The sequence below is a fragment of the Platichthys flesus genome, chromosome 2 (genome assembly GCF_949316205.1).
Source record: "Platichthys flesus chromosome 2, fPlaFle2.1, whole genome shotgun sequence".
Taxonomy (NCBI): domain Eukaryota; kingdom Metazoa; phylum Chordata; class Actinopteri; order Pleuronectiformes; family Pleuronectidae; genus Platichthys; species Platichthys flesus.
In genome coordinates, this window is record NC_084946.1 from 3,701,925 (window position 1) to 3,723,794 (window position 21,870).

The following is a 21,870-nucleotide window of genomic DNA, read 5'->3' on the forward strand; positions in this document are numbered from 1 at the left end:
TAGAAAATGTATCTAAACATTTTCCCAATAGCATCATGAAGCACAGAGGTGCTCATTGGCCAGGATATTTTTTCTGAGAGCAACCACTTCTTCTGTGAAGACCTGTCAACAAGGTTCAGTGCTGGAGCCCACTTTGCAATATACTAGACTATCTTCTATCTTGGGTCTCGTAACCAACTTTCAAGGCTTCTGGTATTACTGCCATGTAGACAACATCAACCTACACACATCATACACCCCAGACGACCTCCTGGTCATGTGTCAGACAAATCCACATCCATGAAGGAACATAAAATTAAACAGAATATTTCTAAACATGAACACATAGTCCTCATGGTTAATCAATATCTCCATCACAATATTTACATCAAAATCGCCTCATTGACCTCCCCCCAATACCTTCTCTCCAAACATCCTGACATGCCTAGCTAGCACATTCTGTTCACTTTTTACCTGATCTCCTTATAATTGTTTTATTGAACATTAGTGTTTCAAGGTTTACTACTGTACTAAAGATTAAATGTGTTCCCTCAGTAAAATGCTTTGGATAAAAGTGTCTGCCAAACCAGAAAATATGCTTCCATTTCAATCCAATTTCTTTGGTTAAACTGTTTAAAAATACAGGTTCTATGCTTCGTGATTAATTATTTGTTATTATAGATCACTTGCTTAGTCTCTCTCTCTCTCTCTCTCTCTCTCTCTCTCTCTCTCTCTCTCTCTCTCTCTCTCTCATCATGTGTAAGTATAAACCTGAAGGTTTTATAAATGTATGTTGACTTTAGGTATGTAGCTTCATTGACATGTGAGAGGTTGTGGGTTTGAGTACAGCTATGGGCAGATCTCTTTTAGATCTCACACACACACACAAGCACAAGCACAAGCACACGCACACGCACACGCACACACACACACACACACACACACACACACATGTTGATCAATTTCATTTTCTGTGCATGGTTACGCATGAAGAGGCAGTTATTTATGGCAGCTCACTCCACTGGCTGATCCTCTTAACAAACCAACAATGAGATTGTTGAGAATGTGGTTAGAAAACCTTCAAACCACTACACTGTTCTCAAGTATTGATGGACAAGTGTGATCAGATAGATCATTAATACCTGCAACATGTCCGATACATCCACTGGAGGGATCCATACTGAATGTTTTAATCGAGGACTGGTGTTCCATGCACACTGGCAGATATTTTTTTCAAAGGCAGGTCAAGATTTGTCAGTGGCATGAAAAAGTGGGCTTGTCTACAATGTATTTGTTGAGGCTGCCTGAGAGGAGGAGATATGAGGCGGGTAGATTGTATATAAAAGGCAATAGGGCTCTGTGATAGATGAGTTATAAGACTTATTAGCATGTATGCACACACCCGAGCTATGGCTCAACTCTCTGCTTTGTCTGGGGTAAACAAGCACTTGGTGTAAGACAGTTCCATATTTTACCTCTAATTTCATTTGCACAGCTCCATCAACCATCAGTCCCAGAACGCACCTCTTTGAGTGAAAACACCTGATGTTAGGTGATATAACTTTGAATGATGTCAAGTATATGTTATGAAAACCATGCAATGTGCCTCATTTACACAACACTGACTTAGTAAACATGCATCAATACTAATATTGCATTAACGTCACGTTTGTTTGTTATTGCTTAGTCATCCTTTTTTAATAAAAAGGCATACAGAGATGGATCCCAGTGTCTCTACATGCTCCATAGCAAACAATGTGAGCTGCAAAATGAGGACTTCCTTCAATCTAAGCATAATCATTTTAATCATCATTGAGCGAGAGTAGGGATACACCCTGGACAGGTCACGAGTCCACCACAGGTCCAACAGACAGAGACAAACAACCATTCACTCTCACATTTGCGCCTCTGGTCCACTTAGGTTCTCCCATTTAACCACTGTGTTGCTTACAAAGAGAATTAAACAGAACGAAAGGACAACAGTGTTTGCCATAAACTGCCTAGACTGTGGTAGCTCACCAAAGTCAAAATTGGAAATTTTGTGTCTTCCTTAGTACTTTGTGCCATTACTTCATTGTAGAGCTGTGGGCTGGACCACCCTACGACTCTGTAAGCCTATCATCCACCTTTTCTAAGGACAGCTCAGATTTGTAAATGGTAATACAACTGTTAACTTGTAAAGTCTACAATTCTGTTTGAATACACAACTGTGTCTGTAAACAGTACTGGCCTTCTTAGATTCAGTTAAGTATATTCTTTATTAAGCTTCTCTATTAAATTGCTATTGTATCTGCTGTCTTAGGTTAACTAGATTGATAGTTTCAACTGTTTGGTCTCACCTGGAATTGTATGAGACGGGTGCTTCATTGTTTTTTAATTCTATTTTACTTTCTACCTGCTGAGGTAAATAGCCTTTGTCCAGAAACAGTTTCTGTCCAGATAGGACAGTTAGCTGAGTCCCTGATTAAAGGGACAAGTCTCTCTTGTTATTTTAACTGTGTTGATGATCTGCTGCTGGGCCATTAACACCACGTGGTGCCTGATTGGCTCATGAGCATGGGGAGTGGTCAGCACAGCTGAAGCCAGCCATCGTCAACCCTGGCTTAAAACCAGGAATTGTTTGGAGCGTCAGCTTCAGCGTCTGTGAAGACTCATCGTATGAAGACTCGGAGGATAAAGACAAAGGAGTCTTTCGTGGGAGGCTGAGTATAAAGCTGCATTTTTATTTTCATTATGTGTATAATTTCTGTGCGCATTTCTAATCGTAGTTACTATAGGCCTTGTACTCGCTCACACCAACACCGTAACCTTTCCTGTCTTATCTATCCAACCCGCTCCACACATACCCAACACCTTGTCACAGGGGGCCTATGGAACTGCCAGTCAGCTACCCGCAAGGCAGACAAACTCTGCCACTGACATTCTCCTTTCTACTCTGTCCTCCTCTCTTGACTCTCTCTGTCCTCTTACGTCACGACAGGTCCGCAAGTCCCTCCCAGCTCCGTGGTTGTCTGACTCGGTACGTGCCGTCAGAACCACTATGCGATCGTCAGAAAGGAAATGGCGGAAATCTAAACACCTGGACGACCTGCTATCTTATCAGTCTCTTCTCTCCTCTTTTTCTGCCTCCATTTCCACAGCCAAAAGCACTTTTTACCAAACTGCAATTCAAGCCTCATTTTCTAATCCCAAAAAACTCTTCTCCATCTTTTCCAACCTCCTCAACCCTCCCAGTCCCCCTCCTCCTTCCTCTCTTCTACCAAGCCACTTTGTCAACTACTTTACCAAAAAGATAGATGACATACGCTCTTCATTTTCTGATCCTCCTTCTATAACCACACTTCCAACAACTTCATCTTCGTCCCCTTCGCTCTCCTCTTTCACCCCCCTGTCTCCCAATCAAGTTCTGACCTTGGTAACCTCCGCCCGCCCGACCACCTGCCCCCTTGACCCCATCCCTTATCACATTCTGCAGTCTATTTCCCCTGACCTTCTTCCTTTTCTTACCCATCTAATCAACACTTCCATGTCAACTGGCTGTTTTCCTAATTCTCTGAAGGAGGCAAGAGTAAATCCTCTCCTGAAGAAACCCACCCTGGACCCGTCTGAAGTAAATAACTACAGACCTGTCTCTCTCCTTCCCTTTGTTTCCAAAATTCTTGAGCGTGCTATCTTTAATCAACTTTCCTCCTATCTTAACCACAATAATCTTCTTGACCCTCACCAGTCTGGTTTCAAGGCAGGTCACTCAACTGAGACTGCCCTCCTTGCTGTCTCTCAGCAGCTTCACACTGCTAGAGCAGCCTCTCTCTCCTCTGTCCTCATCCTTCTAGACCTCTCTGCTGCATTCGACACAGTGAACCACCAGATCCTTATTTCCTCCCTTCAGGACCTCGGTGTCTCAGGCTCTGCTCTCTCCCTGCTCTCTTCCTACCTCAATGAACGCACCTATAGGGTAACTTGGAGAGGGTCTGTGTCTGAACCTTGTCCCCTCACTACTGGGGTCCCTCAAGGTTCTGTCCTAGGTCCTCTCCTCTTCTCTTTGTACACCAACTCCCTCGGCTCTGTCATTCACTCGCACGGCTTTTCCTACCATAGCTATGCTGATGACACCCAACTAATCCTGTCTTTTCCCCGATCGGAAACACAGGTAGCAGCACGAATCACTGCCTGTCTGACCGACATCTCTCAGTGGATGTCTCAACACTACCTGAAGATTAACCTTGAAAAAACTGAACTTCTTTTCCTTCCAGGGAAAGACTCTCCCATCCACGACCTGACTATTAACTTTGACAACTCTGTGTTAACCCCCACTCAGACGGCTAGGAACCTGGGCGTAACACTCGACAGCCAACTCTCCCTTACTGTCAACATTTCTGCAACAACACGGTCCTGTAGATTCATGCTGTACAACATCAGGAGAATACGCCCCCTTCTCACTCAGAAGGTGGTGCAGGTTCTGGTCCAGGCTTTGATCATCTCACGTCTAGATTACTGTAACTCGCTCCTGGCAGGTCTACCTGCTACTGCCATCTGACCTTTGCAGCTCATCCAGAATGCAGCAGCTTGACTGATTTTTAACCAACCTAAATTCACTCACACTACTCCTCTCCTCCGCTCCCTTCACTGGTTACCAGTGGCTGCTCGCATCCGGTTCAAAACACTAGTACTTGCTTACCATGCTGTGAACGGATCCGGTCCAGTCTACATCCAGGACATGGTCAAACGTTACACCCCACCCCGTTCACTCCGCTCTGCTTCGGCCAATCAGCTCGTTGCTCCCTCACTGCGAGCTAAACAATCATCAAAAACATGACTGTTTTCCGTCCTGGCTCCTAAATGGTGGAATGAGCTCCCCATTGACATCCGGACATCAGAAAGTTTACACATCTTCCGCCGAAAACTAAAAACATACCTCTTCCGACTTTACCTTGAATAAATAAAAGAAAAAAAAACAAAACAAAACACTAACAACTTTTTGAAACTAACACTTTAGTAGCACTTAAATGGCACTTACTTATAGCACTTTGTAGTTTTGCTTTATTTGAAGAAATTGTATTTTCTTGATTCTTGTCGTCCTTGGTATGTACCCTCGGGTTTGAATGCACTTATTGTAAGTCGCTTTGGATAAAAGCGTCAGCTAAATGAAATGTAATGTAATGTAAACAAGGGCAAAAATGTGCATTCACACAGTTTTCCTTGAATTTAGAAAACTGCAAAAATGACTGATTCGGTTTTGTAAATATCAATCACTGTTGAATCGAGGAAGCACCAGCTTTTTTTTATTACAACAATTATCCATGAATGGATGCAGAAAAACTGCACAAACCATCTGTCTGTTTTCTATAATCCTACTGGTTTGGTTTATGATGACATATTTTCCAGACTCAACAGGACTCTGAGATGGTTTTGCTCCTGCTATTTCACTTAACACTTTATGTTCTGGAGAGGCTCCAACCAAAGTAGTAAGTTGCATTTTTTTTAAATAAAAACATTTCGTGGGACGTCATTTCAGCTCATCGGGTGTTGTCCCCCTCCTTCCATCACAGATGCATTCGCTGAAGGTAAAATAAACACAAATGTCTCTTGTGACATATTTATAACAAAATGTTATCGCTATATAAAAGCAACATGATGAGATACATCTCTCTGTCATTCATGAGATATAGGGCGCTACATGGTGGGCAACAGCCCAGCAAATCTATTCATCTCAACCCTTCACTGCCAACTTAGTGATCTATGCTCTGCACTGATGCAGATCTGCAGTAGTGCTGCTCCGCACAGTTCAAATCCAGGAGGTTGAAATTAGGCCTGATACCAAGAGGACAAAGTGAAATTGAATAAATTTGTTCACATTATAACTATGACTTTCAATTTGCTATAAAATTAATACAAATATTTCTGTACCATTAGAATATTTATACTGAAGCGTTCAACCTTACAGAGGACACGGAACTTCTTCGTTATTTAGTAACTTTTATTATCATTTACACGCACATGTCCACTTCACGCTCTTACTCCGTCACTCGCACACATCAACAACCATAGATATATATATATAAAGGCTAGATGTCTCATCCGCGTTTCCGGTCAACGGAGTCGAACGTCCGCACATGGCGGCCATCTTGCCACAGGCAACTTGCCCACCCATAACATCGTGTTGGTAGCTGTACATGTACTTTTTAAATAAAAAAAATAAAAATAAAATCTTGATGTATATTCGTAAAGGGAAATCTTGTACCTATATAGAACATTATTCTATTTTTTTAGAAAATAACATAATTATTCATAAGTATGCAGTGTCATAACTACATCTCTGACCTTTTTATAATGGTTATGGTTATTTATAAAGTTATGGTTATTTAAAAAGTATGTACCACTACAACACAATGGTATGGGTGGGCGAGCTGCCTGTGGCAAGATGGCCGCCATGTGCGGACGTTCGACTCCGTTGGCCGAGACATCTAGACTTTATATATATCTATGTCAACAACCCCTCACTTCCTCATTGGACCCCGATCCCCAACAAAACCAGCCAATGAGAGCCTGACCAGGGGCGTCCCTTTGGGCAAGTCGGGCAGTTGCCCAGGGCCTCGGCCAGCAGGGGGCCTCGTCGAATTTACGTTTTTTTTTTATTTATTTTTTTAATAATTCAAATAAATCACTCCTCGTGTCCTCCTTCATTCACTGTGAACCCAAGAGTAAGACAGGCTTCATCGTACTTTCTTTACAACTTAGTTTTTGCGGGTCTTCAGCCTCTCTGCAGTGGCTCCCTGTACAATGCCGTCATGAAATACCAGGAGCGGGCGATGTGTGTGTGTGTGTGTGTGTGTTCGCGCTCCCAGATAGCGTACTGGTCTGGGGCTCCGCCCCCCGCCCCGCTCACTCGCCCAGAGAGACACAGTTAGATTAGAGGACGTTAACGTCTTAACAGTGGAAACATTGAAAACACTGAGTTTCTCTGGTCTCAGCTGATCAGAGATCAGCGCCCCAGCTTCTTGATCAGAGCAGAAGCTGCAGGTGGTTTGTACCGAGCTTCAGTTCTGTGTCCACAACCCGGCCTGACCTGCTCTCACGTTTTGTTTGAATATTTCGTCAAATAAAATATGCGTCACATCCTATTACGTCCCGGCGCTCTTCCCTGCAGGTCGCTAATCTATAGGGCTTTCACTGCCAACGATGCAGGTTTACCTGTATGCTTGATATGTGGCGAGGAATTAGCAAACAATAAGAAATATAATGTTTAAAGATATTTCCAGACAGAGCAAGCACACAGCAACTGCTGAAAAGTATCAGGCTGGAGGGGAAAAAAAAAAGCAAATTTCTGTTTTTCATTTATTTCAAAGTAGGCCTACACATGTATTTTGTTCTCCAATTCATAAGAGTTTGGTGTTTTCCTTTTTTGTAACAGGTTAAAATAGCAGTTAAATGTCAACAGTTTTTTTATTGTCGTTCTATAATTTAAGAAATGCAACAAACTATAGTTTTTATATATATTGTATATCTATATATATAACTTTATAACCGGTGTTATCAAATTAGTTTTGTGGCTCCAGACTTACAGAATTTGGGGGAAGAGGGGGGAAAACCCCTGGGTTAGTGTAACGCAAACACTAACTCACTCACATGTCTCCCTTTCTCTCACTCACTCACACACTCACTGAAACACTCACTCATTCTCTCACACACACAAACACTTACTCTCTTTCTTTCTTTCTCTCTCTCTCTCACACACACACAGTCAAAATAGATGTTAAGAACCAGCCGTTTTGCTGTAAAGTTAATCATTATGAAATAAATTATTGTTGTTTCTATTCACAATAAATGTCAGTTTCACATAACATGGCTCATTAAGTGTGTATGTGGTTCGAGTGGATTGGTGCTTTGGTTGGTGGGATTGTTTTTGTTTTTTTTTGGGGGGGGGGCCTCAAAATTGTTCTTTGCCCAGGGCCTCCAATTAGCCAGAACCGCCCCTGAGCCTGACATCCCCAAACAACCCCAACCTATTGGTCCAAACAGTCACATGTCCCACCCCAACCCCTTCACTGACCCTCAGGATATCAGAACGCTCCTTCAACACAGTGTTCTACGGAAAATACGTCAAAACCAAACATAAACCTAAACCCAGTCCGTTACAATATAATAGGTTTGTTGGGTGCTGCGTGTGTGATCTGTGATGCACATAATCTTGGTTTCTTCCTCTGACAAATGAGGGTGTAAGACGGGAAAAAGAGAGGCACATGAAGGGGATGACGCCCTCAGACACTTACCATTATTGTCCCTCCTGTCTGTGTCCGTAAAGGCCTTAACACCCTCCGCTGCACCAGAAAATTTGGCAGACACATGAGAGGTGGGATTTCTGTGATCGTTGCCACCACCACCGACCACTGTAGTGAACAAGAACACAATCCGACGCTGCATAAATAAGTTTATCTGTACAATGACTCTATTACATATAAGGCCCACAAAACCACTTGACTGGAGGTAGAGAAACACACTTTTAACATTTGCAAACCCAAGTGGGGATTTGGTTATAAAAGGTGTAGAGACGTTGACTAAAGAAATACACAATATTGCCCATGGGGTTTATGAGAGAGGCTTCACGCTCACATGAAACGAGACAATACAGAATAATGCCAATGCACAGCAGATTCGGTTCTGATTGTAGAGGAGCAGGAGGGAAATAAATACTATCTTTGATGATTTCCAGGTATGACAGATTTACAACTACATCTTGGTATATCTATTTCACAAACAGCTGTACTGCAGCTTCCTAAATTCACATGGATCCAAATCAGCTCCTAGAGCTGATGAATTAAAAGCAGATGGTCGTGACTTAGGACTAATTCCTCTTTGGGATAATCCACTACATTCTGATGAGAAATCCTCATGACCTCCTGCGTTACTTACAGGTGGAATGAGTCAAAAGTGAAGCAGGGAAAATCACAGGAAACAAAGTATTTGGATGAATCGCATGAATATTATTATCAAATTTGAACACAGGGACTTCCTAGTTTAATAAGAGTCATATCACTTAAAACCAAATGGATCCCTTATCCCCTCTCTGCCACTGAGTGATGCAAGTGAGAGACAGAAGAGAGATGGAAGAAAAAGAAGAGAGGAGATGAAGAGCTGTGGTGAACATGCCATGCAGTCATAATGAGTGGTGCAGTCAAGGTTGGCAGAGTTTAGGAGAAACATAACTACCTTTAATCTGTTGAGGTAAGATTTGGTGTGAACCACCAGCAGATCCTCCTCAGTAGCTTCAAGGGCTTCCACGATGTTCCCATCAGTGAGGAACTGCTCCTCTGTGTGAAACAATAATAATAATATTAATAATAATAATAATAATATTAATGGTCAACATTGGTCCTCAGCAGAGACTGGGGGATAAGGCCTAAACCGAGGAGCTCAGGGTCTAAACAAGAACACGTTGTTAGAGTATGTACCTGAGTATGTACCAAGCCACTTTTTTTCAGTAAGAAGTCTGCCAGCTGCATTTCAAACAAGCTGTAGTTTATGTAGACTCAGCTGGACCTGACATACTGTATACAAAAGAGATCTATAATCACTCACATGAGGGGACGCAAAAGCTTGTACGAAAGGCTCTAGATTTCTACTGAATAATGTTCAACTAATCCAAGTCAGCTGAAATGAAAAAATCAAGGCTGTAGGGTTAGTAATCCTGGAAAAGCTATCAAGAGCAAGCTGCACTTGCTCTTGAAAAAAATAAAACTTAAAACATCCCACCCCCTCCCATCAGCCTTCTCGTCACAGCTCCGGCCACATCAATGTGAGCAGCCTGACAAATGCTAGAAGACGACTCACTTTTCTGTGACTTGCTTACTAATTTCTGACTATCTCTGCTTAAGCTGTGTATGTCTCCTGCTGAAGTATCAGTCAAGTGAAGTGAGAGCACGGCCAAGGTGCACACAGGCAGAGAGGTCTTTTAGTGACAGACAAGTATGACACTCATTTCATATAGGTGGAATGAAATGTCTGTTCGACTGTTATTTGTTTGATTTTATGGAACGTTAAGATAATTTCAACAAATAACATAACAAAAAGTTTCAGACCAATCTTTCCTCTAACATGCATTGTCAAACTGAGCTGAGGTGGTTTACAAAGGTGATGGGAAGTTTTTTACAGTCCAGGTATTTGAAGACCAGTTTAAGGACTTGTGTTTTAAAAACGTATGCCTCTGACTTTGAATGTAACCCTGATAAAAGAGTCAAATCTATTACAAAATAAATGCCATGGTATTACTTTCTAAGAAATGCAACATCATCTACTTTTTCTATACATTATTACCAAGGTGTATTTATGAAATCCAAGGTTCTCCTCTGTAAGCAGAAGCTTTGTATTTTCACTCTTAAGGTTATTTGAATTCATTAAGCTGTATATAGCACTTTCTATAGCTAAGATGAACCATGATGCAGATTGACAACAACTTCATATGAAGTCGTGCCAGTTTGGCAGCTGCTATTCATGGCCTTGAAACCTGCACTGGGCTTCTGCTGAACTTGCTCAGACTCCCACAGGGAGTGTTCTTTAATCGCCTGTGTTCTGGTGTGCTTTGTCCACACTTCTACAACTACACCTCACCTCCCCAACTCTCCTTTCTTTGCCTTTCTGATCCACTATGAGTGATTTCCCATTTATAGTACCAGCTTGGGGACATGTCCCCATCTGCCTCTCTCTTACCTTTCAAGAAGCGGATGACTTTTCCCCACTTCCCTGAATCAAATGGATGGAGCTTTTCAAGGCCCATGAAAGTGATGTTGTAGTCTGGGTGGTACACAATGGGCAGACATGTTCGGGGGATGTTGGCGTACAATCCAGTGGGGTGAGAGCTGAAAGGAGAGTGTCAGAAAAGGCTTTCAGTACATTAGTGCTGCATTACATTTACATGAAGTGATTTCCCCGCTGGCTTAATAAGCACCACTGGCACTTTCATACTGTTTGTTGTGCTGCTCAACACCTTTTGCCTTCACTATCTTCTTTGTGAGACATGTTTCTCGGGCATTGCTGCATTCATCTAGTGAAAGAAGAGAGAACAAAATAAGATTTCAGTTAAATATACACATATTTACAGCTTTAAATGTTGACAACACAATGAATATTACAGATTCTAATGGACTATGATGGATCATTTCAAAATGCTGTTATTTGGCAGTTTGGTATGTAGATATTACAGTGTTCATTTTACTGCACATGCAAGAATGACAATAAAAAACTATATATACCTACTAAATCTACACGTCATTCCATCTGTCTGAATGTGGAATGAAAATCTTGCAAACAGTTCATCTTATCCATTTCACATATGTGTATTGTAAATGGCCTAGTGCCATTCGGACATGTGATACGATCAATATAATACAAGTTTAATTAAAAGGGCAAACACCGCTCTGCTGGAGTCATTGGGCGCAGGGGAGAGTACCTTCAGGCAGTGGACCTAGTAGCACACATATTCCTCTACAGCCTCCGATCCACTACAGCAGTGGTCAGCAATTGGCGGTTCACAAGCGAAATTTGTCCTGGGAGTGCATTTTGGTAATCATATTATTTCGATTTTTCACCATATCTTACTGACACAGAACACTGGCATGGCAACAACATTCACAGAATCACTCTCTCAGGAGCAACTACAGAGTTTATATTTAAAATGTAGTGAACTTGGGTCTGAATATTGTGTTTATAGCTTAACAGAACTCTGAAATAGCCGACATGCAATTAATGAAAAAATAACACAAGCTCAGGAAATAAGTCAAATCAAAAAATACATTTGAACAGTAATAAAGCAAAATTCGGTTAGTTTTCATGAAAAATATCGACTTATATTATCTTCAGATAAACCAGGTGAGATGAACCCAACGTTTTCTAACTTCCCTCTGCATCACAGACTGTTATATCTATACAGAACATCCAGCACACAGACAATACAAAGTGTCGGTAGCTAGTAGAACTGTTTGAGGAGGACTCACTAATGACCAGGAATCACTCTGAAGTAGCTCTGGAGCTTTAAGAGGGAGAGAGAGAGAGCGGGGATCGTTCCCAACAGGCACATTTAGAGCAGCAACACTGAGGAGTCAAAAGCCTCTTGTCTGGCGCATGCGCAGTACGTTATGTACATTTCAAACGACGCAACAGAGCACAGACGGTAAACGTATGCGAGGTGTGTGTAGGATTTAACCCGAGAGCAATTTACCGTCCAATGAAACAATAGCATAACCAGAGCTGCTGTATGAGACGTCCTGACTCAGTTAGAGCGAACAGAGGCTGGGACTCACCTGCTCCTGTGTGTGTGTGTGCGTGTGTGTACGTGTGTGTGTGTGACAGTCACCGAGCAGCTGCTGGAGTAAAGAGGCAGCGGAGACAGTCAGTGTGTGTCCGTCCTCTCAGGCTCAGCTAGGGTTGGACAGCGGCAGGGAGAGCGTCTTTTCTGGACACTGTCTCTGTGTCTGTGTCTTTATATCTTCCTGCTCCGCCGCTACGTAGAGTGCGTACGACGGTCCGGTCGTTCTCGCGAGCTCCTGCCAGTTACGCTGCTGACGTAAAACATCTGCCTTCACTTTCACTATGCTTAACTGACAAACACTAGACAAAATGAATGGTAGATGCTCCAGGTTTGAATATCCTCACAACCCCTCTTTGAATGCAATGATATGATTATATACACTGAAACGTTACACAAACTGTCTCTGATTCACTTCTTCACATATAGAAAAACTCTCTGCTTACTTTACAAAAAAACCCACAATGTAAAGGGACAATTATATGTCCAGCATCCATGCACAATTCCTCATTCAGTAACGTTCGTTTAAGTCTTTTCTTAAATGAAAAAAAAAATTTTAAATATTGAATATGTGCTGAAAAAAAGTAAGAAAATAAAATGCAATTTAACATATTGTCACATTTATTGTAAGTATTGCTATGGACTGACTAGTTTTATTAAAAAGAAACACTATTGACAGCACAGGGGCATTTCAAGGCCATTCAGATTTCAGCTGCAGCCAGTGTCCTACTGGGATTCGCTTGATGCTCTCAAAAAAATATTTTGCCCAAAATGCTGACTTCAATTACATTTCCATGTACATTTATCACATAAATTCAATGTGGATGGTCATTTAATTGAAGGAATGTGGATTTTATGTGAATAAATCAATCACTTTAAGGAGATTTAAATAAAATTAAACTTGTACGTAACAAAATGAATGTATAATGTATTAGTGTGACTTTATTTAATCATATTTTACACCAACATGTTTTGATAATGTCCCAAGCAGCTTTGTGTGATTTCTCAGAATGCTTTGCTCAGTGGGGTTTAAATCAGGTGACAGCGGAGGAAAGTTCACAGCAGTTAGGACTCGTAGGTCTTGATTTATTGGTTGGAAAGCTTGATGATGTGTTTTGGGTCAGTATCCTGCTGCAGTACTACTCCACAAATGAGCAAACTAAGGGGTGTAGCATGTTTCTGATGCATGACATGTTTTTAAGGGTGTTTTGTTAGGGTGCAGTAAATTGCAGTATTGCCCAGCCCAAGTGTTTGGACTGTTTTCCCCTGGTGAGAGGTGTTGAGTTACTGCTGCTTGATTGACTGCCATTCCAGGTTGAAGTAATATGTTATTTATTCCACAAATTCTGCATCTTGGATAAAGTTGCTTTCCATTCTATATCCAGTGATTTATTTTATTCTTTAATTTTAGTTTGCTCTGGTGGAGGTAATTTTAAAAGTTACCACAAATATATACTTGAGACAGTCTTTGGATAAATCTATGTAGTTCCCACCACTCATGAAAGATAGTTCTGTGAAATATGTATCAAATGGCTATAATTTCATTATTTTCTTTAGTCCCAAATCATGCACTTTAGGCTCTTTTTGCTGTTCTTTCACACAACACAGATGCAGGCATGACGGGAACATATGAGAGCAAGCATGGCAAAGCTTACTTAAGTAACAATGTATTTAATTATCATACAGTGTATACTATTCACTGTGGCATGAGTGCTTTATGACCATTGTTCTATTTGTAATACAGAACACATTCACATATGGACTCGCATCTGCAATAAAAAGTAATCATTGAGCTCCCTTCACTTTGTTTCCCAATTGTTTATTTTTTCCCAGATATTTCCAATCAATGCACATTTGGTCTCTTTTGTGTCTCTCTTTATAGGGCTGCTGAAACAAGCACATCACCCCAAGTTGGATCTATAAAGTTGTACCTTGTGTCAAAATATGCAGCAAGGATCTTGCAAGGGGGAATAAAACAGAATTCTTGTGCAACTTCCAGCAGCTATGTCTTTACAAGAGTCCTTCACCACAGCTTTCACCACTGCAATGCAGGCACTGACACAGGCAAAATGTTACCTGTAATTCCTCTGAATATGATGACTCTGTAATCCTGCCTTTTGACAAAGGATGAGGCAGACGTCTATAAATAGCACGATATGTTAATGTGTGTGTACAGTAATGGAGAGGCTCCGTCTGTGAAGTGAATAAGAGCAATGTGTCCGCCGGCTCTCGCAATCTCGACAACTCGGGGAAAAACTTGTATACTCCTGTCAGTTGTACTTCACCATGGAAAATCAATGACTTGTTGTTGCTTATGGTTTATTTTTAGCAAATGTTCATTTCCTATGCTTTGTCTGAAGGATGCTGCATGTGGATCATTGTTTTCAAGCACATGTGTCCTCGATCACACCTTATTATTAGTTTTGATCAAAAATACTCAGACAAAACTTTGAGTGTTTTTAGTGCAAACAGAAAATGTTTTCTGATGTGTTTAAGTGTCTGTTCTAATGATATATAGGGGTTAGGGTTAGTAACCTGATATCAGAGATCAGTAGAAAAATACGATGAGACTCCATCCATCTATTATCTATAGTGCTTATCCCTCTAAGGGTCATGGAGGGGCTGCAGCCAACCTCAGTGGAGATTGGAACTAATGACCACGACACTGCAGGGCCTTCATAGAGATACAAACAGCCATTTACACTCCACTCTCTCTACTTAACCAAACCAAAAACTTTTATTGATGTAACTTCAGAATATGCAGTTTAGCTTGACAAGTGTCCCAGACATTTCAAGTACAATCCAGGAAAGTAAAATGATTCGGTGACAACATCAAACACAAGAACAGATCAACATTCTGTCTTCAAATTCCTGGCATCAAGGAATCTACAGCAAAAGGTCTACACAGGTATGCTGTTGCTGGACTTAACCAAGCACCAGGTGGTAAACACTGGATCTGGTCCAGTGGAAACCCTCTGAATGTCGTCTTTAGTCTAGAGCTCTAGTGTTAGACAACATGTCCCTCAATGAGTTCCAGCTCAAGTCCAAAAAGGGCAACTTTACCATCCCAGAAGTTGCAATTTGTTTTTACCGACATGCTGTTGTGTTCAAACCAAGCCCAACTCTGACTGATGAGAGCTTAGATCAGCTGTTAAGAGATCAGGCCGATAGGAGGAAGTCACTTTCCTCCAAGAAATATTATTTATTATTTAATGTCTGCAATGTAGTGCAGGGATGCTAAAATCAGCTGCTAACTTTGAATTAGACCCAGCAGTGCTAAAATAAAGTAGCAAAACCGTGATGTAGGCGCCATTTCCCACTTTAAGTTTTCTGAAAATCTTCCCATTTGTAAAATATATCTGTTTTAGTGACTAGAAAAAATGCAGTTTGCATGTGGACGATCGGCAAAAACACAAATTACAGCCAATAGGTATTGATTAACATCTGTTATTATCCAATGTGATTGGTCGACCATTGCTGCGTCTCAGATCGTCCGACATCACTGAGTTAGATCCCCTGTGAGCTTACTGGCTTCAGGGGAACTGGGGTAAACCCAGTGATGTCTTTACAAAATAAAAAGAAAAGGAGAGGATACAGGAGCTTGGTACGAACCAACAAGATTTACAGATTCAGCAGCAAGTGTTGGGGACAAATTTACATCTGGGGCTTCACCTGCTCTTGGAACATGAAACAGAGGTGACAAAATGGATCTTCTGTAAATAATGTCTTTTACTGCTTCTATTACAGTACATCGTCTATTCTGCATCCAACTTTGCTGCAACAAGCTATATAGACTCCATACAGGATTGGTTTCCTGTTTCCAGCTACATAAATATTTCTTTTGGGCTGCCAGTTGGAAGTCTTATTTCTCTGCTTCATCAGACGTGACGGACATTGTTAGGTGCAGATCTGACATGAATTAGATGCTCTGCTTAGGGCAATAAACACCCCACCGACAGTATTGAGCATCTGTTGCCATAGCGACTGTCAAAATATTTATGAGAGCCACTCATTCAGCCAGTCATTCTAACTCACTAATGTGAGCGAGGACAAAAACAATACAAATTCTGCAGCCAAAGTCTCATGCTGACGATATAAATTGACCATGAGTGAAACAGCTGAAGTGACACATACTCCATGTCCATCACCTGATTTCATAAATCCTGTATTTTCTGTGCTGAGGTTGTGATGAGGCCACATGGACAAAAACGCGACTCTCCTGGCTGTTTTGAAGACAGAAAAGAAATCAACCTCTCAGACGTCCTCAGGGAAGTATTTGTTGTTTTCCATCTGCACCGCTAAAGCCTGAAGGAACAATTATCTCATGCAGGGACTGACTCTTCCCTTAACACTGATTCTTGGATAATTTCTCAGACTAAGGTGCTCGTCTCAAGCAATCGAGTGCACTGGAACATAGTTAAGGCTTTCTGCAACACATTCTACATTGTTAGAGGAGATGTGATACTTTAAATGACCTCAGAGTCTACTTGGAATAAATTCAGTTTTCCAATATTAAAGTCTAGACATTAGATATTGCTGCCTGGTGTGGTAATGTTAATTTCTTTCAGTGCCAGTGAGCAGCTAAAAACCAATGAGGTGTGGTGGGGCTAATTACCCGAGTTCACAACATTGTCAATATGTAGTAATATTAGACCACTGTCCTTCATCCTAATTTATCATCGTAATTGTTTTAGAATTAATACACATGGTAAAAGTGGACTTTAAAATATTCTTATAATAGAGTATTTATTCAGCAAAACACCCCCATGGGCTAAATATCATTCATGGATCATGTTATTTGTTTGTTTATGGCACTGACTTACATAATTAACATTGCAGAGAGGAAGCAGTTGGTCATTTGAGTCTGGAAAATATTTATTGTTTGGTGTTGAGCTGGTTTGCATCCATGTTATAGAGAGGCCTTAAAGCATACTTCATGTGACCACAATGCTTTCATGCAGTGACATCATATTTTATTCATTAACTCAAACTTGACCCACTCTTTTCCAAGTGGACTTCAACATGTATATCTGTCTCCAAAGTCCTAATCAAATATTTTAAAGGAAAATAATTTTAGTAATATGATTTATATAATTGTATCCGTCTATAAGTCCCCTGGTCACTCTAACATATATGCAGGATTCATACATCCCATCGTATTAGACTATTAAAGGCTTAGTTAGTTTCTCCTGACTACCCCGCAAACTGACAAGTTGTTTGTTTTACATTCACATTGATTTTGCTTAGTTTCAGTGAAGAGATTTAAGGGCTAGAAACTTAAATGCACTAAGTTAACACTATTCAGTGGAGTTTATCTGAAGCAGATTTCACAAGACACATTCTGACAGAGAATGATGTAAGGTTTAGTGCTGAGTGAGCTTAAAATAAAGAAGCTGAAACCTCATTCAGAAGGAGAATTAGTGAAGGAGCCTTGTTACTGCTGTGGAGTATCTTGAACCGGACAAAGACCCTGAACAGACCTGGTGCTGACAACTGTTCTGAGGGATTCCATCCCAAGTGGTCATTGCTGAGTATATGTGGAACACACCCAAATGTGTCCTGAATGATTCCTGAGATCGCACCGACACACACACACACACATTTATATATATATATATATATAGCTACAATTTCGTTATGGCATCCACTACTCAGTCTCATCATTTTTTTTGGGGAATTCAAGCAAGTTAAGCAATTCTTAACTTGCTCATATCAAATATACAAAAAAATGTCACCTTAACCTCACCCTTGTTTATGGTGACCCCCGCTGCCTGCATGCCAAGGTTTTCACTGTAAAGAGTTTGACAAACCTAAAGGGAAAGTTGAAAACTTTGTCATTATGCTATTCCAAACCGGCTCCTATTTAATATTTCTGAAAATAATTCTCAAGAGGTGACAAAGAAATGTCCACTCAATCTCGTACAGGATGACCCCCACTGTCTGTATGTTCACTTTCCCTAGGAACTTTGCGAAAATTAGAGTGAAATTCAACTACTTTTTCATTTTGGTGCTCATTACTTCTGCTCATTCACATAAGATGTGACAGAACATTTTCAACCCACTCTTGGTCATGGTGACCCCCTCTGTCTGCATGTCAAGAAGATTATACTGTAGACATTGTGAGAAAACTTAAGGTAAAATAGGTTTAATTATATAATAGTTTTATAAAGTTCTAAAGCGGTGACTAAGAATTGTTCCACTCACTCTCATGGTGAGCAAAGAGCAAATCCTGAATCTTAAGTGTTTTTTTTTATATAGTTTTAGAATATGACATGATATTTTATCACCATACCCACCTGTCTGAATGTACTGTAGTAATGCTCTGTTACGCTGCCAACTTATTAGTACTACATCTATATGTGGGAGTAGTTCAAATAAAGCTCAGGAGGTGATTTGTGAATGTTTGCACCGTGTTACTGATACGAGAGGAAGCAGCTAGGTTAATTCATATAAATGTTATTTGTATGGATCCATAGTGAGGTTAAAGGAGACATGTTAACTATGTGACTGATCTGCTCTCTGGTTTTATTTCAAAAACAATCTTTCTTTTGACAGCAGTGAGCTTCTCCATCTTCTGTCCACATTGTCATCATCGCCATCATTGTTGTAACTTCACCTGGACACTGACAAAATCTCCAATTTCCATTAAAAAGGGTTAACGATTGAAAATAAAAGATGATATTGTAAAGAAATATAAGGGTAATTAATACGTTTTAAGGGTCATCCAGCCTGAATAAACTGAATAATAATATAATAATAATAATATGTGTGTCATATGACCTTATGACACATGATCTTAAAGAACAGACAGAGACTGGTAGCTGAAAGAATTTGTTTGTTTTAAATTATTTTACAAGGTAGTTTATCTGGATTTTGTTCACATTTATGTTTGTTTGCATTAGAAGTGATTCATTATAACAAACAAAATGCAAACAGAAGCAAAATGCAGACAGAGCCAATAATTAATATATTTTATTTTTCTCTTTCCATTTCCACAAGTCAGTATCTGTATGTGTTTTGTGAAAGCAGTCGGTGTCACTGCTGTAGAGTCACTGCCACAACTAATTACGGACCATTTATTGCCCACATGTTGACAACTACCAAACCCAGCATCTTCGGCATAGAACACAGAATTTCAAATTAATCAAAACATGAAAAATATGTGGGTCCAATGTCGTCTACAGAGAGATGTCTTGTGCTGTTATGAGAAGTAAAAAACATTTGGGGTTCATTGGGGCAGGATATATCATGATAATAATCAAGATCAGTAAAAGACAAACAAGCAGTCAACTGGTACAATTAGTTCTATAGTCGATAACAAGCCAATTTGAAAAGAGAGTAAGTTCCAGGTTTAACGCTCCAGCAAATCTTTTTCTTCATATCTTTGATTTGACTGTGCAGTCCAATAAAGTTCCAGGTGTGAAATAAGAAACACAACATTCAATTAGATGTTAAAACTAATAGATACAATTGCCCTCAAACCATCTTGTGACTTAAAAACAGGTAACATATTAAGTGGCACTTCACAGATTTAAATGGTCTCACTTGCCTCATGGCACATCAGTGATTTGGGAACCACTGTGTTATTTAGGAATTTTTGGAGGACACCATAATCTATTCAATATTTAAGTGTTTGAAATCCTTTATGAAATCAGAATCTGTAAGTTTGTATTATGCTACAATTTCTTGCACATTCTCTCTATTTGGTCCAGGTCAAAGCTGCACCAATCCACTTTGCTTTTCCTTTAATATTTGCAACCTTTTTACAGAATGCTGCTACTGCTTTGTACCTCCCCTCTCAATTAAGTCTTCAAGCTTGGGTCCAACTGTGCCTTTTTGGCATTTGTTAGCTGGTTGCAAATCTATCGCTCACCGACACTATAACCTGTTTCTTGATAGGTTGTTTTCCTTCTTTTATCTTATTTGTAACTTCTTCTTTCCTGAGTTGAAGCTCATGTTCATCTCATGTGCATTAACTGAGTCACCTACACTCATAAATATTTCTAAAGACAGGTCGAGACCATCTGGGTGTCATTGTCTCATCATGAGCTTCCCTCAGAACCTCATCATTCAGTGTGGGCTGTCTCACACTAATGCATGTGATTCTTAACTGGATTTTGATGTATTCGCTGTGTCTGTTTCTAAGAGATGCTAAGTCACTGTGTTATGAGAATCAGACCAATAAATCAGGCAGCTGAATGGACTACGACACTCTTCTGTTTTTTCTATTATAGTTGAAGACTTCAGATCGATTTGCATGTCAGAGCAGAGCCGTATATATTTATATATTGTATATATTTCATATTATGAAGCAGATGTTGTTGCTGTGTATATTTGACAATGGAGGCGCATTGTGTGTGAATCAGTGCTTCAGATCTTTGGACCGCTGGCTGAAAGGCCCACAGACAAAGGATAGAGGTTTTTTCTCATCACTCGAACAGTGCTCCTCAGTTTCCCATCTGCTCAGACTGATGTAAACATCATCTGATTTCCACAGCCTGGCAGTGATCTCACAAAATGCGTTTTTTATGGTTGTTTGCTTTGCCATTCTGCCAGCCCCCTGTTGTGGTCCCTTTTGGTGCCAAACCCAACCTCATATTAAACACGTCATTAGTGTGTACGGCCCTGACTGCTGATGAGTTTCTACTTCTTGCACATTGTCAATCGCAACAGAGGTTTACATTAGTAGACTTGAGTTGAATTTAGGCTCGGAGTGGCACCGATTCACATTGGCCATATGGGTCACCATGTAATCGCTCAGTGTTGCCAGTAATCTACATCAATCTAACTTTAGAAAGAACAGAGACATGAGTCTAAAACAGTTCTTCCAGTGTCCTCTGTGCTTCTGCTCATGCTACCAGAGTCATGGTACAGCAGGTAGACAGCAGAGGCTGGTTTGAGGGGCGTGGTTCTACTGTCGGGGCCCTCAGCCACCAACTGTCTGCAGACAAAGCAAATGGAAACATCTTTTTACTACTACATTTGACTGGAGTTGTGACCTTGATTTCACCAGGCATACTGTCTCTATCGTGGTATTGATGCTCTGCCGTCACTCTGAGCTCAGACCTTAAACTAACAATCTGATCACAAGGGGTCAGTGCTAAGAATAGGTCTGAACACACCAAAGTGCTTTGTGATTGCGTCCTGAGATCTGATCACTCAAACCACATTGAGAGGAGATCCGGGAAGCAAGAGGCCACCTTCTTTTCGTTGTGTGAACACAAATGCATCCTGGGCATCAATAAGGGTCTGCCTACTCAGCCCACGACCTCTGACCACTCACCTGATTCTGTTTCACAATGAATGAAAAGTATTTCTCACTTTCTCAGTTAACATTCATTGATTTGTTTCTGGCCACATGTCATTAATCATCAGCACATAATGATTGATACTCTTAAAATGGTAAAATCCTTCTTCATAGCTGAGTTGGATGCTTCATATTGATTCACACAGGCCCTCCCCACTTTAATTCTCCATACCTGTTTCCCTTGCTCAATTGTGCCAAAACACAGAAACACGCTCAAGATTCAAGATTCAAGATTTTTATTTTCAAATGCACAACAATAACATTAAGCAGTTGCTGGCAGTGAAAT

The 21,870-nt window shown here is 40.6% G+C and overlaps 1 protein-coding gene across 1 annotated transcript in view; it reads right to left on the minus strand.

Annotated features, from left to right (window-relative positions):
• The window catches only part of hdac11 (histone deacetylase 11), a 29,755-nt gene extending 17,228 nt beyond the window's left edge, over positions 1–12,527 (minus strand). The window contains exons 1-5 of the mRNA XM_062394636.1: positions 12,326–12,527; positions 10,961–11,017; positions 10,684–10,832; positions 9,187–9,287; positions 8,250–8,366 (exon numbers count right to left, since the gene is read on the minus strand). Coding sequence (XP_062250620.1) covers positions 8,250–8,366; positions 9,187–9,287; positions 10,684–10,832; positions 10,961–11,013 — 420 coding nt within the window. The 5' untranslated portion in view covers positions 11,014–11,017; positions 12,326–12,527. The remainder of the gene's footprint in view (positions 1–8,249; positions 8,367–9,186; positions 9,288–10,683; positions 10,833–10,960; positions 11,018–12,325) is intronic.
• Between the last annotated feature and the right edge of the window lie 9,343 nt (positions 12,528–21,870).